Here is an 18,066-nt window from a genome sequence, read left to right as displayed (position 1 = left end):
CTGATTCGAATACCTTGAGGGGTGCAGTTTTCAAAATGGGGTGACTTCTGGAAATTTTCTAATATATAAGGCCCTCAAAGCCACCTCAGAACTGAACTGGTCCCTGAAAAAATAGCCTTTTGAAATTTTCTTGAAAATATGAGAAATTGCTGCTAAAGTTCTAAGCCTTGTAACGTCCTAGAAAAATAAAAGGATGTTCAAAAAACGATGCAAACATAAAGTAGACATATGGGGGATGTTAACTAGTAACTATTTTGTGTGGTATTACTATCTGTTTTACAAGCAGATACGTTTAAATTTAGAAAAATGCTAATTTTTGCAATTTTTTTCTAAATTGTGGTGTTTTTCAGAAATAAATACCAAAATTATCGACAAAATTTTTTCACTAACATAAAGTACAACATGTCACGAAAAAACAATCTCAGAATCGCTTGGATAGGTAAAAGCATTCCAACGTTATTACCACATAAAGTAACACATGTCAGATTTGAAAAAATTGGCTGGGTCCTGAAGGCCAAAACAGGCTGGGTCTTGAAGGGATTAAATAGCAACTGGATAAAACAATGAATAATATGTATGAAGTGACACAAAACTAACAACCATAGTCTCTGAAAGTGACAAAGAGCAAAGTTATTCAGATCATTAACAGATACAAATCCGCAAGAAACATGATATAGCTTAAAAAGTGTAGCTAAACATGTCAGAAGATTGGATTAGTGGGGGTCCGAGCACTGAGACCCCCACCAATCGCTAGAACGAAGCAGCTGAAGTGTTCGTGTGAGCACTCAGCCGCTTTGTGTCTGTTCGGCTTTTTCCAGAAATAAATGTATCGTTGTACGGACTCAATTGGAAGTCTATGCGCCCGTACTCCGATACATCGGCTTTCCGGACCCCCACCAATACAAACTTCTGACATGTGACTATCTGCATAGGAGCTGTAGACACAAAATGTTAGGACATTTTCAATCAAAGTTGATTCATTTTTTATTTTAGACGCATTGGGAGAATAAAAAAAAAATTGTTGCGAATATGGGCAGAGTCTTTAAATGCCATTAAAAAAGGGAATATAATGTCTGTAAAGACAGCTTTGTGGACATAGCGCTGTATTCAAACTTTTATTGATACTATTGGACATAAAGCTCGTTGTGTGCAGGATATCATTGTTTATTCATCAGAAGTTGTAATAAATATACACATGTATCTGTGAATGTTATTATACGCTCTTTCATTGAAGCAGAATGTATTTTAGATATAGTAGTTCTTTTAGAATCAGCTCTAAAACATGTTCAATCTCCGTCTTCTTATTTCTTCTAAGGTTGGTTCCCGTTGCACACCATGGCCTGTAATATATAAGAACACAGATATTGTATTGTTCATAACACTAAAATAAACCTAATGTTGTCATTTTCTCACAACTGGCATGGCATATTGAGGCGCCACAAATAGCTTCCAAGCTGGGGTCCCACAGAATGAAGCCCATGAAGCTTTCACAAGACTTGGTTGGGAAACTATGGTAAAACGTTGAATGTTTCTAAAAACAGTCCTTTGCTTTATGTCCACATTATCTTTAGCCATTTGTACTGTGAGGTGTAGAAAGACATGTTATCCAATAAGCAAATTATCAATAAAGCACCTCAGAGGTTTACACAGAATTTTGTCAAAAGGGGATTTAAATTGCGAAAGACGCACACTAATACAGACACAATATAGACATACATACAGCGCGAAATACATTTAATGTCCATATTTATATCCATATTTTCATGTCATCACCCATGAAGGTACACAAGTAGGGTTGACCCCGGACATCTATAGGGGCATGAACAGAGAGAGGTTAAAAGGGTCCCACCCACAACCTGCCACCAGTGTTCCTGTCCCTACAGGAGCCAGTATAAGAGAGTGCATCCTCAAACTTAGGGTCCATTCACAAATTGCAGTCGAGCTGCGGTTAGAACTGCATCGAATAAACGCATCCGGAAACTGCATGCGTTTTTATCACAATTTAATACGTTTTCTATACAATTCTAACCACACCTCAATGTGTGAATGGACCCTAATTGTGGTTCAAGGAGAGTGCATTCCGTTCTTACCATGTCGGAGTTATAATCCTCCGTGGCCCCCCTTGTTCTGATGCTCAGTGTTTTGATTGACTGCCCTGTGATCAGTGGGAATAGTCCCTAGATAGACATTCCCCCTGGTGACCATCAGTGACACCAGATGTCCTCCCTCAGCCCGGACACAGGCATTTCTTCCTCTTTAGAGAAATACACAGCACTACATTTCTATTGGTGCAAAAGAAGAATTCCACGTAGTAATATGTAAATGCAAAACTCGGCACTCATTCAATTTGCAATTATAATTTATTTTTATTTCAAGCAATCCACAGTACAACATTTTGGTCTAACAAGATAGTCTGTTACGAAAAAACAATGTAGCTTACGATAAAATTAATTATAAATATGTCAGACAACAGTGATAATTTTAATTCCCATGCTTATTATATATCCACAAAAATAGGGTCCTATACAGCGCCGGACTGGCCCACTGGAGGGCCCAGGCAGCGAGCTGCTTTTATCCTGCTGAGGAGCAGAGAGAAATTGCCTCCCTGCCCCACTGCTTACTCTTGTAGGCAGGGCCTACTGGCACATAACATTTATGGGCCGCCCGGCACATAACAATTATGGGACGGACGGCATGGGCCCCCTCATGCCTGGTGGAGACGCTAGCACTGGGGGGCTTCGGTGCTAGCGACTGCCACATTCAATTGTATCTGCGTCCTCAGGATGCAGATACAATTGAATACTATAAGCTGCAGAGGGCTGTGTGTGAAAACAAATTTAAATGAAATTCATCTGATTTTAAAAAGGACAGGGAAAAAAAACGGATGCAAAACGGGTCAAAATCGGCCGTTAAAAACGGCAACACGGCCCGGAACAGAATCGGAATGGATGCAAAACGGCCGGGAAAAACGTCCCAAAACGGCCGTTTTTATTGGCCGACACTCGGACCCTGTCATGAGAATAAAGCCTACCTCTACCGCTCTGTGGCACCTACAGGGTTGCTGTGTGTGGCACTATCTACAGGGGTGCTGTGTGTGGCGCTATCTACAGGGGGCTGTGTGTGGAGCTATCTACAGGGGGGCTGTATCTGGCGCTATGTACAGGAGTGCTGTATCTGGCGCTATGTACAGGGGGCCTGTGTTTGGCGCTATCTACAGGGGGCTGTGTGTGGCACTATCTACAGGGGGCTGTATCTGACGCTATGTACAGGGGGGGCTGTGTCTAGCGCTATGTACAGGGGGGCTGTGTCTGGCGCTATGTACAGGGGGGCTGTGTCTGGCGCTATGTACAGGGGGGCTGTGTCTGGCGCTATGTACAGGGGGCTGTGTGTGGAGCTATGTACAGGGGGGCTGTGTGTGGAGCTATGTACAGGGGGGCTGTGTGTGGCGCTATCTACAGGGGGCTGTGTGTGGCGCTATCTACAGGGGGGCTGTGTGTGGCGCTATCTACAGGGGGGCTGTGTGTGATGCTATCTACAGGGGGCTGTGTGTGTAGCTATCCACAGGGGGGCTGTGTGTGTAGCTATCTACAGGGGGGCTGTGTGTGGTGCTATCTACAGGGGGCTGTGTCTGGCGCTATGTACAGGGGGGCTGCATGTGAAGCAATCTACAGGGGGGCTCTGGTGGATGATTTTTCCATTGACCGGTAGCAGAGTTACACAACTGGAAAAAAAAAATCTGTATCATGTAACTCTGCTACCTGCCAATTGAAAAGTCATCCACCACAGGGTCTTCCTCTTGACTTTCATTGTTCTCAGCCTTTTGGATTGTCCTGCAGCTGCTGCCGCCGTGATGAGCAAATGTTATACCCAAGATAGGAAAAGTAACACAAAGACGATATAACCCGATCCATAATATCTGTGAAATCCAGACAGTCTAGAGATCCGCAGCGAGAATGCGCGCGTTATTTGCAGAAGGATCTGGCTGTGATTTGATGTGTTTATGCGGCATATTAGGCGTGGTTAGGGGGCGTGGCTTAAAAATGTCCCTCTTTTCCGAATTCAAAAGTTGGGAGGTATGACTAATACTAGTAATCCAAGAACTCCAGAAGGAATCCACATCCCTGATTTTGATAGTTGGGTCAAGAGGAGCTGGTTTTGTAAACGGAGTACCCTAGGCCTAGAAGATCTAATATTCCTTACTCCCAGAACAGATCTTCTATCCCAGGGTCCAATCTTTCACTTAGCCCTGGATTGACTTCAGTTACCCCCCCTGGATCCTCAAAGGACCATCATAAAGAAAGAGATTTTTCTGATAAGGTAATCTAGGTAGAAAGTTACCTCAGCAATCTATTTAAAATTTAGAAGACATTTACTTTCTGGTGTGAAAGAAGAAGTCTTATATTTGTAAACCTGACAACACTCAGATTTTGGACTTTCTTCAGGAATGGTAAGGGTATGTTCACACGTAGTGTTTTCAGGCGTATTTCGGGGCGTTTACGCCTCGAAAAACATCTGAAAAAACAGAAGCTGAACGCCTACAAATATCTGCCCATTGATTTCAATGGAAAATGCGTCGTTCCATTCCGACTGCGTTTTTTACGCCTCGTTTTAAAAAAACGGCACGTAAAAAGACGCCCGAGAAAAAGAAGTGCATGTCACTTCTTGGGACGTTTTTGGAGCCATTTTCCCATTGACTCTATAGAAAAACAGCCCCCACAACGCCCGTAAAAAACGCAGCTAAAAACGCAAGTTTGCTTTAAAAAGTCTGAAAATCTGGAGCTGTTTTCCCTTCAAAACAGCTCCGTATTTTCAGACGCTTTTGAGTTTGTGTGTGCACATATCCTTAGAGGTAGGTCTTAAGTCAAGTATCCTAAGGCTGGACACACACATGTAGTTTTGATGCAGTTTTTAATGCCGTTTTTTAGGAAAAGCCAGGAATGGATACAACAGATAATATTTCCTGCATACTTTACCTTTCTATTGTAGGCACTTCTGGCTTTGCTAAAAAAAAAATTGAACCAAAAACTAAGGCTAGATTTACACATGCTGTTTTGATATAAAGTGCATATTTCAACTCTTAACTCCTTCTTTGACTACTCTCTAGCAGAGTTTATTACTGCTGTGTCTAGATTAGGATTTTCCCTCAGATCCTCTGTTCCCCAGTGGAATCTTAATTGGGTTCTATCGTCTTTAACCTCTAGTCGCTTTGAACCTATTCAAGAGGCCAACATAAAATATGTAAAATGGAAGACCGTTTTAGTAGCAATAACTTAAGCTAGGCAGATTGGAGAAATTCAATCCTTTTCTATTATTAAACATTTTTACACTATCCTTTTTAAAATAATTATTCTGAAAGTAGATCCTTGCTTTTTACCCAGAGTGCCTTCTGATTTTCATCTCAAGAAATTATACTTTCCTTTTTCTGTCAAGATCTGAAGTATAGCAAAGACCAGTCGTTTCAAACTCTCAACGTGAGTAGAATGATCCTCCACGAATAGGAAATCACAAAAATCTAGACGCAAGACCAACCAGCTGCAGTGCTCTCCTGTGTCCTGTAGGGTGCACGCACGAGCTCACTCCCGGCCTTAAAGGGCCAACACTCACACCTGTCTAAAGTTTCCCAATCAACCCAGCAACACCCTGGACCTAAAAATGAGGTCCACCCTTCCTCTCCTTGCCTGAGCGCTGTTTGTATTCCTGTGTTCGTCTATGCAAATGGTCCCTTAGTTGTATCCGGCTCCCAGTGTTCCCGTATCATGTTGCCGTGTTTGTTCCTAAACCTAAGCCTATTGTTGGAGTAGTGTGTGCCTCATCTGAACACGTCTGGTGCCATCGGCACTCTGGCATTCGTAAAACTAGGGACCTCATTGCTCGTAAATGCTGGTGGCACATGCTGCCTAAGGATGTACTATCTGTGCCTCTAATAAAACTGATCACTCCAGACCTGCTGGCCTACATCAACCCCTGCCAGTGCCTGATTCCCCCTGGCAACATATGGCAATAGACTTCATTACGGACCTTCCTCCTTCGGCCGGATGCATTACTGTCTGGGTGGTGGTGGACCATTTTTCTAAGATGGCACATTTCATCCCACTAATGGGTCTTCCTTCTGCTCCTCTTCTGGCAAATTTCTTCATAGAGCATATCTTTCGTCTGCACAGACTGCCTCTCCATATTGTGTCAGATCGGGGGGGGGGGGGTACAATTTACTTTGAAATTTTGGAGAGCCCTCTGTAAACTCCTTCATATAAAATTGGACTTTCCTCTGCCGATCATCCTCAGTCTAACGGTCAAGTCAAAGGAATTAATCAAATATTGTAGAATTACCTTCGCCATTTAATTTCTGCTCGACATGACAACTGGGTGCAGCTTCTTCCCTGGGCCGAGTTCTCCTACAACAACCACACAAGTGAATCTACTGCCTCTACTCCATTCTTCACCGTATACAGCCAACATCCACGTGTTCCTCTTCCAGTGCCTGCTACGTCTCAAGTACCCGCAGCTAACTATGCATTTGGAGACATTCTTCATATCTGGCAGCAGACCAGGTCCTCTATCCTACGGGTGGTTGACCGCATGAAAGGGAATGCTGATAGGAACAGAACCTCCTCAGTTTCTTTCTGGAACCAAGGTTTGGCTATCTTCAAGAAATGTTCTTTTAAAAATTCCCTCTTACAAATTTGCTCCAAGGTTGCTCGGGCCTTTTGAAGTCCTGCAACAAATAAACCCTGTATCCTACCAGCCGTGGTTCTGAACTGCTACAGTAAGTCTCCTCGTTCTGCAGTTGCTTCAAGCAGTTCTTCTGACATCTTTGAGGTGAAAGAGATTCTGGACTACAAGAGGGTAGCAGGAAAGACATTCTATCTGTTGGACTGGAAAGGGTTTGGTCCTGAGGAGAGGTCCTGGGAGCCATCAATGTCCCAGCTCTCATCCAAAAGTTCCTCTTACGCACTGCACCTAAGAGGGCGTGTAAAGGGGGGTACTGTTATGCCCGCGGTCGCTGACCGCCGACACATCCCACTTACAGGCAGCCACAATCGTAGGACTGTATCTTCATGTTGGAGTCTCCCCCCTCAGAGACGTGGACATACACGGCTGCAGTGCTCTTGTGTGTCCCGTAGGGTGCGCTAAAGTTTCCCAATCAACCCAGTAATAACCTGGACTTAAAAAACGTCTCCGCCTTTATCTCCTTGCTTGTATTTCTGTGTTTGTTTATACAAATGGTCCCTCAGTTGTATCCTGCTTCCAGTGTTCCCGTATCCTGCGTCCCATATCCTGTTGCTGTGTTTGTTCCTGAGCCTAAGCCTGGAGTCGTGTGTGTGCCTCATCTGCCATGTCTGGTGTCATCTGCCACACCAAGCATCTGTGACACGTGTCTGCTACTTTGAATATGTGCCAGATCATCTCCCAAGCTACTCTTAACCGAGACACTATTATTGATTCTTGTTTGGCCAGCAGTTTCTCCGCTATGGCAGAGCAGCCTAGTGGGTCCGCATACCCCACAGCCGTGACAAGCGCACTGGATCTTAGAGACCATCTCATTAAGTTCCAGATCCTTAAAGGGATTGACTGGTCATTGGATGGTTTTTCATACTGATATACTGATGACCTATCCTGTGAATAAGTTTATGAACGGTGGGTGTCTGAGACCCAGACCCCGCAGCGATCAGATTTTCCGGCTGCCTCCGGCACCAGGAGTCATACAAAGTTTGGTGCCAGAAGCAGAAGGCTCCGTAGACTGTATAGCGGCTGTGCTGGGTTACTGCAGCCTGGTTGCTATACAATTGTCGGAGGCATCTGCTTCAGACACTGACCACTGCATAACTTACGGTGCCAGAGGCAGCAAAAACCGCTGATTGGTGCAGGTTGCGGGTGTCAGATCTCACCGATTATATACTGATGACCTCTCCTGTGGATAAAAAAAACACCCCATGACCAGACAAACACTTTAAACAGGGACATTTCTGAAAGACCTCAAGGCCTATTCGACTAGGTCCATCTCCTGTTCCTGGGCAGAAAGAGTTGGAGCTTCTCCAGACCAAATCTGAAGGCTGCCACATGGTCAATTTCTCAAAACACTGTAGGCTGGATCTTTTACCCAGCCAGGAGTTAGTCTTTGGATGTCCAAACTTCTGACATGTCACTATAAGGCTATGTTCACACGGAGTATTTTGGGGGAGGAATATCTGCCTCAAAGCTCCAAACGGAATTTTGAGGCAGATATTCCTCCCCCAAAATACTCCGTGTGAATAGCAATGATCGCGCCGTTTTTCGCCCGCGGCCATTGAGCGCCGCGGGCAGAAAACACGCTTTCTCCTGCCTCCCATTGAAGTCAATGGGAGGTCGGAGGCGGAAGCGCCCGAAGATAGGGCATGTCGCTTCTTTTTCCCGCGAGGCTGTTTTACTGCTCGCGGGAAAAAGACGCCGACGCCTCCCATTGAAATCAATGGGAGGCGTTCTCGGGCCGTTTCTGCCGAGTTTTGCAACGCGGTTTCCGCGTCAAAAAACTCGGCAAAAGACCCCGTGTGAACATAGCCTAACATGTCAGAAGTTTGTAAACGATTAGCTAGCTACACTTTTTTACAACAACATTTTTAACACGCTCTTATGAAGCTTAAAGAGGCTCTGTCACCAGATTTTCAAACCCCCATCTCGTATTGCAGCAGATCGGCGCTGCAATGTAGATTACAGTAATGTGTTGTTTTTTTCAAAAACGAGCATTTTTGGCCAAGTTATGAGCATTTTTATATTTATGCAAATGAGCCTTTCTACAACTGGGCGTGTTTAAAGTTAAGTCCAAGTGGGCATGTATTGTGTGTGTACATCTGGGAGTTTTTACTTGTTTTACTAGCTGGGCATTGTGAATAGAAGTGTATGATGCTGACGAATCAGTATCATCCACTTCTCTTCGTCAACACCCAGCTTCTGGCAGTGCACAGACACACAGCGTGTTCTCGAGAGATCACGCTGTGACGTCACTTCCTGCCCCAGGTCCTGCATCGTGTCGGACGAGCGAGGACACATCGGCACCAGGCGACAGAGGCTACAGTTGATTCTGCAGCAGCATCGGCGTTTGCAGGTAAGTCGATGTAGCCTCTGTCGCCTGGTGCCGATGTGTCCTCGCTCGTCCGACACGATGCAGGACCTGGGGCAGGAAGTGACGTCACAGTGTAATTAGACTTGCCGTAATTACTGACCCAAATAGGACAGTTTATATAATTTTTTCAGCACAGATACCCATCAGTAAAAATACTGAAAGATGTCCGTGGCCAATAGAAATAAACGGGTCCGTAATTACAGTCAGTAATTACTGATGAAAAATACTGTCGCGCGCATGGGGCCTGAGTAATTACCGCACTACCTTACACTTTGCAATTGAGGGGCATGCATGCAGCTGCAAATAGAGGCCATGCATGTGAGAAGAGAGCGAATGAATGAAAACTGTAATACATTACCAGATCCCGCCAAAAAAGCCCTGCCAGCATCAAAAGAGCAGTACGGCACATAGCTGAGCAAGATAATGAAAAATAATTACTTCCGAGCTTTGTAGCATCAACTTGTGACCATTCAGACACGTATAGGCACTTTTCTGTATTTTTCATGATCTCGGTAACCCCAATAAAAGGGTTTGTTCGCTTTGGAAAATCCCTTTTTGTTAAAACGGTCCGCTAAATATAAGCTAATCACAGGGTCATCACCTGAAAACTTGAGGGGGTCTGGCAGCAAGTGTACATTGATGCATTACTTGGTGATTATTGAAATCAGTTAGTCCTCCTTGTAATGCATGGACATGATAGGTCTTCCTGAGCAAGAAACACTCTGTAGACACTTTGTGCTTGTTACTTAGTGCTGAAGGTGACCCACTACTAGCTCAGAATTCCCTAAAAGAGTGTATGAAAAGGTTCCAAACCAGACAACCCCTTTAAGTCCGATCATCATGTTAGTCACGTGACTTGGCAAAATATTTTTCTTTTTAGGTTCACACAGTACAGTTTGGTGCAGTTTTTGATAAAAAAATTTTTTAGTCAATCCCAAGAGTGGATGCTAAAAAGAATGAAAGTATAAAAGCAAAAACGTATGCTTCTTTTTTGCATTCCAGCTCAGTTTTGACTTACAAAAATAGGAATAAAAAAAAAAAAAAAGCATTAAACCTGTGCTGTGTGAACAAGGCCTGTGTGAACCTGGCCTAAAAATATCTTCCATACGGTAAAAACGATATGTTAACTTTATTCTAGGGGTTATGATTACGGAGATACCAAACAAATAGTTTTTCATGTTTCACCACTTTTATAAAGAAAAAACTTTTTGTTAAAAAACAAAATAGTTTTGTGTTGTCACATTCTGAGAGCCATAACTTTATCTTTCAGTCGATTTAGAGGCGTGATGGCTTATTTTTTGTGGGACCAGCTGTAGTTTTTATTGGTACCATTTTGGGGTACATGCAACTTTTTGATCACTTTTTATTTCCTTCTTTTGGTGTGCTAAGATGACCAAAAAACAGCAATTTGGGTGATTTAATTTTTTTTTCTACCGCATTCACCGAGCGGGTTAAATAACATATTGTAATAGTTCGGACTATTACGGACACGGCGATACCAGTTATATAAACTTTTTTTTTTTAACATTACTTTAGGGAATATATGCGAAAAGGGTTTTTGTTTTTTTTGTTTTAATTTTCTTTGTACATTAAAAAAACAACTTTATTTTTATTTTATTTTTTATTAGTCCCCCTAGGGGACTTGAACCAGCAATCATTGAATCTCTTGCATGATATACTGCAATACTACTGTACTACTGTATTGCAGTCTATCGCTATACTGAGGAAGGCTTCATAGGAGTACAAAGATGGCAGACCGGGGAACCTTCATTAGGCCCCCAAGCTGCCATGACAACCATGGCCCCCCGGATCGCATTGCAGAGGGGTCTGATGGCATGTCAGAGAGGCCGCCCCCTTATTTTAACAGCTTAAATACAACCCATGAGCGCGCTCCATACTTCCACTTGGCGGCTGTCAAGTACATGTACGTGACATGTCGCCAAGGGGTTAAGGTATTGTTCTACGTAGGAAATTTATCATCACCCATCAATGGAATGGGTGCTAAATATGTCATTAGAGATCAGCCCACTCAGAAAAATGCAGGGAATCCTTCTGGAAAACTTGCTACAGTCTTCAAGGCAACTGCAACTTAGAGGAAAGTCTATTTTAAGCAAGCCAATGACCTTAAAAGCCAAGGGTTGGTTGCAACTGCTGCCAAAGGTGCCTCTACTAAATACTGACATGAAGGGGATAAATAGTTGTGCATTCACAGTCTTTCATACAACCAACATTACCTTGCCTCTAGCTCTAAAACTGAAAAATGTGGGAGTCAAATATTTTTTTTTATTATATTATAACTACTATAATACTACCCCCTACATACAAGAATACAATTACTATACTACTGTCCCCTATGTACATGAATATAACTACTATAACAATGCCCCCTATGTACAAGACTATAACTACCATAAGGCCGGGTTCCCACAGGTCGGATACGCTGCGTAAAAATCATGCAGCGTGTCCGACCTGGAACCCGCAGTACATTCCGTCTGGAAGAAAAAAAATCACACCACAATGCGGTTTTTCAAATGAAAATTCTGCTGCGGAAGAAAGCGCTCATACCTCCTCCGTCTTCTCTGCGTGTAGTCCGGCCTCCTACGATGACCCTGCAGGCCATGTGACACTGCAGCCTGTGATTGGCTGCAGCGTTCACTTGGACTAAAACTGCATCCCAGGCGGCCGGACTGTAGGAAGGAGGGCATTCTGGGTAAGTATAATTCTTTTTTTCCCGGAGTTGCGATTGCGTTGACGCTGCAAAAGTGGTAACACTTAGCTTTCTGTTGCGGCTTTTGCAACCCCATTGAATTCAATGGGGAAAAGCCACTACAGAAAAAAAACAAAAAACGCAGCATAGATTGACATGCTGCAGAATTTAATTTCGCACCGCAGGTCAATTAACGTTTACCTTGCCTTTTTTTCCACAACGTAGGAATGAGATTTTCTAAATCTCATCCAATTTGCTGCTACTGTAAATGATGCGGAATTTCCACACGCAATTCTGTTGTGTAAATTCTGCAACATTTACGCTACGTGGGAACCCGGCCTAATACTACCCCTATGTACAAAAATATATCTATCTATAGCTATAATACTGCCCTCCATGTACAAAAAATAACCACTATAATACTGCCTCCTGCGTACAAGAATATATCTACATTAATACTGCCCCCTTCGTACAAGAGTATGGGTATGTGCACACACACTAATTACGTCCGTAATTGACGGACGTATTTCGGCCGCAAGTACCGGACCGAACACAGTGCAGGGAGCCGGGCTCCTAGCATCATACTTATGTACGATGCTAGGAGTCCCTGCCTCTCCGTGGATCTACTGTCCCGTACTGAAAACATGATTACAGTACGGGACAGTTGTCCTGCAGCGAGGCAGGGACTCCTAGCATCGTACATAAGTATGATGCTAGGAGCCCGGCTCCTTGCACTGTGTTCGGTCCGGGACTTGCGGCCGAAATACGTCCGTCAATTACGGACGTAATTAGTGTGTGTGCACATACCCTATAACTCAAAACAAATACCCGCTTTCTCGGTTCCTCAGACAGACAAAGCTTAATTAACGGGTGGACAGAAATTTGCAGGTCAATGCCATGGAGTCAGCAATTTCAGGCTGTTTATCGAGAAACTCATGTCAAGTACTTGGATTTGGCTTAATACAGGTCAGTCAGAGGAAGCAATTTATTAATGAACCACTTAGGTGGTTAAAGCTGTTCTGCTACTTTAGTCTAAGTGCATGTTCACACAGGCTATCTCAATAGAAAAACAGCTCCAAAAACGGCCGTAAAAAACGCGATTTGCTTAAAAGACGGCTGAAAATCAGAGGAGGTTTTCCCTTGAAAACAGCTCCGTATTTTCAGCCTATTTTTGTTAAGTGTGTGAACATACCCTAAGGCCTTATTCACACGAACGTGTTTAAGGTCCGTGATACGTGCGTGAAAATCACGCGCGTCGCACGGACCTATGTTAGTCAATGGGGCTGTTCAGATATTCCGTGATTTTCACGCAGCGTGTGTCCGCTGCGTAAAACTCACGACACGTCCTATACTTGGGCATTTTTCGCGCATCACACACCCATTGAAGTCAATGGGTGCGTGAAAATCACGTGCAGCACACGGAAGCACTTCCGTGTGTCGCGCGTAATTTGCGCAACAGTAAAGAAATTAAGGAAAAAATAAAAGCACTTCATTTCTTTTTCTAAACATCAAAACCGCGTGTCATAAGGATGGCATATGCGTGAAAATCACCCAGCAAACACTTATGACACACGGAACTGCAATGCGAAAAAAACGCAGCGTTTTTTGCGCGCACAAAACGCACATGTTCGTGTGAATAAGGCCTAACAGTTTTGCCCGAGCTCTGCTTGGGCTTGGAAAAAAGGGCTTTAAGGGATTGTCCTACACAGGACTTTTTTTTTTTTATCACCTATCCATGGGATGGGTGATAAATGTGTGATTGCTAGGGACCCCACTTATTAGAGTGAGGGTCCTGAGCCCCCCTTCTTTCTCACTGCATGACCAAAGTGAGAAGGAGTTTGAATGGAGCAGTGGTCATGCCTCTCCACTCAATGTCTGGGGCCGAAAGAAACCGCTGAGAGTCTGTAATTAGGTTGTATTACAGCTCAGAGTCCAGCAGATGGCACCAGAGTTGTTCGCAGTTAACACAAGCACCAGAAGGCCAAATGCCAGTCAGCACAGCTTTCCCCATAGTAAGCAGAATTAGGCTTATTTTGAAACAGATGGGCTCTACAGAAGCTGCTGTACTGAATGTTATGGAGTTGTTTATTGTCTGGCTAGTTTCAAAATCAGGGATTACACTGCAACTTCGAGCAGTTTCTATGTCACATCAGGGTTCAAACACAGCGAGTGAACGCTCTCGGGATATCTACACACACTTTTTGTAAATAGCCCTTTGCAGTTTCAATTTATATTCTTACCACACACACACACAATAAAAAAACAAAAACATTGCAGCACATCACCATGTCTGTAATAAGTTGGAAATTTTTCGCCCACAAATCGAGACGGAAAATCTGCATCATTTACACTACATGTGAACATGCCATTATTGTGTACCAACTACCAACAATAAATCATATTTGATTTTATTAGGCTTTATCCCACACTGACCAACAGGCAAATGCTTTTTCTGGACCTGTAAATCGCTTTCTGAGTTGAATATAAATAAGAAAAAATTTAAAAAACAACAACATTTACCAATGCAAATCTATTAAAATGGTATGCCCATAGAATTTTACTTTCTGTACTAACCCTTTGTCAATAGAGGTCAGAATAGAAAAATGCGGGGAATCCATCTGGAAAACTTGCTAGTCTTCAAGAGAACTACAACATTCACACAAGCATGACAGATTTACGAGTGTAAAAGACGTGCGTAAATCTGGTCCGTGTGCATTGCGTTATTGCATCTGTGCTTTGCGAGTGGCATGTGTTTTTCACGCAAAGCACATTTTTACATTTTATGGAATTGATGTGCAGATCTAGCAGAGCACATGGATGTGCATCCGTGTGCTGTGCGTGGTTTTCACACACCTATTGAAGTCAATGGGCGCATAGGTGCGTGAAAACGCACCAATATAGGACATGCAGTCCTGCATGTGTGAACGGCCCCATTGAAATAAATTGGGCCGTGTGCGGTCTCTGATTTCCACGGATGAGTTTTACGCTAGTCTGAATGTGCCCTTAGGATAAAGTCTATTTTTAAGCAATCCAATAACCTTAACCCCTTAAGGACGCAGCCTAGTTTTGGCCTTAAGGCTCAGAGCCCATTTTTCAAATCTGACATATTTCACTTTATGTCGTAATAACGTCGGAATACTTAAACCTACCCAAGCGATTCTGAGATTGTTTTCTCGTGACACATTGGGCTTCATGTTTGTGGTAAAATTTGGTCGATATATTCAGTGTTTATTGGTGAAAAATTGCTAAATTTAGAGAAAATGTTGAAAAAATTGCATTTTTCAGAATTTAAATGCATCTGCTTGTAAAACAGACGGTTATACCACCCAAAATAGTTACTAGTTCACATTTCCCATATGTCTACTTTAGATTGGCATCGTTTTTTGAACATTCTTTTATTTTTCTTGGACGTTACAAGACTTAGAACATAAACAGCAATTTCTCATATTTTTAAGAAAATTTCAAAAGCCTTTTTTTTTAAGGTACCTCTTGAGTTCTGAAGTGGCTTTGTGGGGCCTATGTATTAGAAACCCTGATAAAACACCCCATTTTAAAAACTAGACCCCTCAAAGTATTCAAAACAGCATTTAGAAAGTTTTTTAACCCTTCAGGCATTTCACAGGAATTAAAGCAAAGTGGAGGTGAAATTTGCAAATTTCATTTTTCTTGCTGAATTTCAATTTTATTCATTTTTTTTTCTGTAACACAGAAGTTTTTACCAGAGAAACACTACTAAATATGTATTGTCCAGATTCTGCAGTTTTTAGAAATGTCCCACATGTGGCTCTACTGCGCTCGTGGAATAAAACACAAGCCCTAGAAGCAAAGAAGCACCTAGTGCATTTTGAGGCCTCTTTTTTATTAGAATATATTTTAGGCAGCATGCCAGGTTTGAAGAGGTGTTGAGGTGCAAAAACAGTAGGAATCCCCCAATAGTGACCCCATTTTGGAAACTACACCCCTCAAGGAATTCATTTATGGTTGTTGTTACCATTTTGACTGCACAGTTTTTTCACAGCACGTATTTGAATTGGGCTGTGAAATGAAAAAAATTTCATTTTTTCCAATAAAATGTCATTTGTGATCAAAATTTCTTATTTTCACAGGGAACAAAATACTCAATTTTGTTGCCCAATTTCTCCTGAGTGCAGCAATACCCCATTTGTGGCAATAAACTGCCATTTGGGCCCATGAGAGGGCTCAGAAGGAAAGGAGCGCTATATGTTTGTTGGAGTCCAGATTTTGATGGATTGGTTTTCGGGTGCCATGTCGCATTTGCAGAGCCTCAGAGGTATCAAAGCAATGGAAACCCACCAAAAGTGACCCCATTTTGGAAACTACACCCCTCAAGGAATTCATTTATGGTTGTTGTTAGCATTTCAACCACACAGTTTTTTCACAGCACCTATTTCAATTGGGCTGTGACATTAAAAAAATGAATTTTTTTCCAATAAGATGTAATTTTTTATCAAAATTTCTTATTTTCACAGGGAACAAAATAATCAATTTTGTTGCCCAATTTCTCCTGAGTGCAGCAATACCCCATTTGTGGCAATAAACTGCCGTTTGGGCCCATGGAAGGCCTCAGAAGGAAAGGAGCGCTGTGTGTTCATTGTAGTCCAGATTTTGCTGGATTCGTTTTCGGGTGCCATGTCGCATTTGCAGAGCCCCAGAGGTATCAAAGCAATAGAAACCAACCACAAATGACCCCATTTTGGAAACTACACCCCTCAACGAATTCATTTATGGGTGTTGTGACCATTTTGACCCCATAGTTTTTTCACAGAACTTATTTGAATTGGGCTGGGAATGAAAACAAAATTATTTTTTTCAAATAATATGTAGTTTTGGCTGAAAATTTCTTAATTTCACAAGAAACAAAATACCCCATTCTGTTGCGCAATTTGTTCTGAGTGCCGCAATACCCCATTTGTTGTGATAAACTGCCGTTTGGGCCCATGGGAGGGCTCAGAAGGAAAGGACCACCATTTGGCCTACTGGGGATTTTCTAGTGCGAAGTCATGTATGCAGAAGCCCCTGAGGTACCAGTACAGTTGAAACCCGCAAGAAGTGACCCCGTTTTAAAAATCAGGGTAAGTAAAATTGTGGTAAATTATAAACCAAGGGATGTATGATAAATTTTAAAACACTCTTTCATACAGAGCTCTGGTTATTCGGGACACGTGTCACATTGATATATTGTGTCATCCCTTATCGCCCTCTTATAGCAGACTTTGCACCTCTTTTGACTTTTTCCCTTCTTGCCAGTTTGGGGAACTTCTCCTGGAAAGTGTTGCCGCCCTGGTACGATGCGTGTGGCCCCGCTTCCAGAAGTACTGAGTGCCCCCCCTTCTTGGTCCCTAAAGATTAGGTTCTTGATAATCACCTCTTGAAATTCCAGGAAAGTTCCCGTCTGGCCTGCACATCGACGTAGCACGTACGCATTGTACAAAGCCATCTGTATGATGTGCACGGCCAGCTTCTTATACCACACCGCATGGCGCTGTAGGGCTTCAGGACTTGATCTGACAAGTCCATCCCTCCCATGTACCTATTGTAGTCCAGGATGCAGTCTGGTTTGGGGGTGGCCTTTCCTTCATATATCCTAAACCTGTAGGTATACCCTGATGCACTCTCGCAGCTTATACATCTTCACGCCATACCTTGCCCTCTTACCCGGCAGGTACTCGCGGAATTGAACCCTCCCTTTAAAATGTACCAGGGACTCATCAATAGAAATACACTTCTCGGGGGTGTATGCTTGGGAAAACCGGGCACTAAAACAGTCTAATAGGGGTCTCCGTTTATACAAACGGTCAAAACTGGGGTCATCTCGGGGTGGGCACGGCTCATTATCAGTATAATGTAAGAAGCGAAGTATTGCCTCATTTATTTATTTTTTTAGGTTCCAGTTCAGTTCTGAAGTTGCTTTGAGTGGCCCATATATTAGAAACCCCTATCAAACACCCCATTTTAGAAACTAGACCCTTCAAAGTATTCACAACAGCATGTAGAAAGTTTATGAACCCTTTAGGTGTTTCACAGAAATTTAGAGCAAAGTAGAGGTGAAATGTACATTTATTTTTTTTTGTCAGAAAATCCTCTTTATACCATTTTTTTTATAGCACAAAAGGATTTATCAGAGAAACGCAACTCAATATGTATTGCCCAGATTCTGCAGTTTTGAGAAATATCCCACATGTGGCCCTAGTGCGGTAATGGACTGAAGCACCGGCCTCCGAAGCAAAGGAGCACCTAGTGG

The 18,066-nt window shown here is 42.9% G+C and overlaps 1 protein-coding gene across 3 annotated transcripts in view; it reads right to left on the bottom strand.

Moving 5' to 3' along the window:
* Window positions 1-507: 507 nt before the first annotated feature.
* RHBDD1 (rhomboid domain containing 1) overlaps window positions 508-18,066 on the bottom strand; it is a 79,905-nt gene continuing 62,346 nt past the window's right edge. For all 3 annotated transcript variants that reach the window (XM_075861484.1, XM_075861486.1, XM_075861485.1), the window contains one exon: window positions 508-1,340. In XM_075861484.1, coding sequence (XP_075717599.1) covers window positions 1,276-1,340 — 65 coding nt within the window. In that variant the 3' untranslated portion in view covers window positions 508-1,275. The remainder of the gene's footprint in view (window positions 1,341-18,066) is intronic.

Source organism: Rhinoderma darwinii, chromosome 4 (assembly GCF_050947455.1).
Source record: "Rhinoderma darwinii isolate aRhiDar2 chromosome 4, aRhiDar2.hap1, whole genome shotgun sequence".
Lineage (NCBI taxonomy): Eukaryota > Metazoa > Chordata > Amphibia > Anura > Rhinodermatidae > Rhinoderma > Rhinoderma darwinii.
This window is presented reverse-complemented; position numbering and strand designations above follow the sequence as displayed.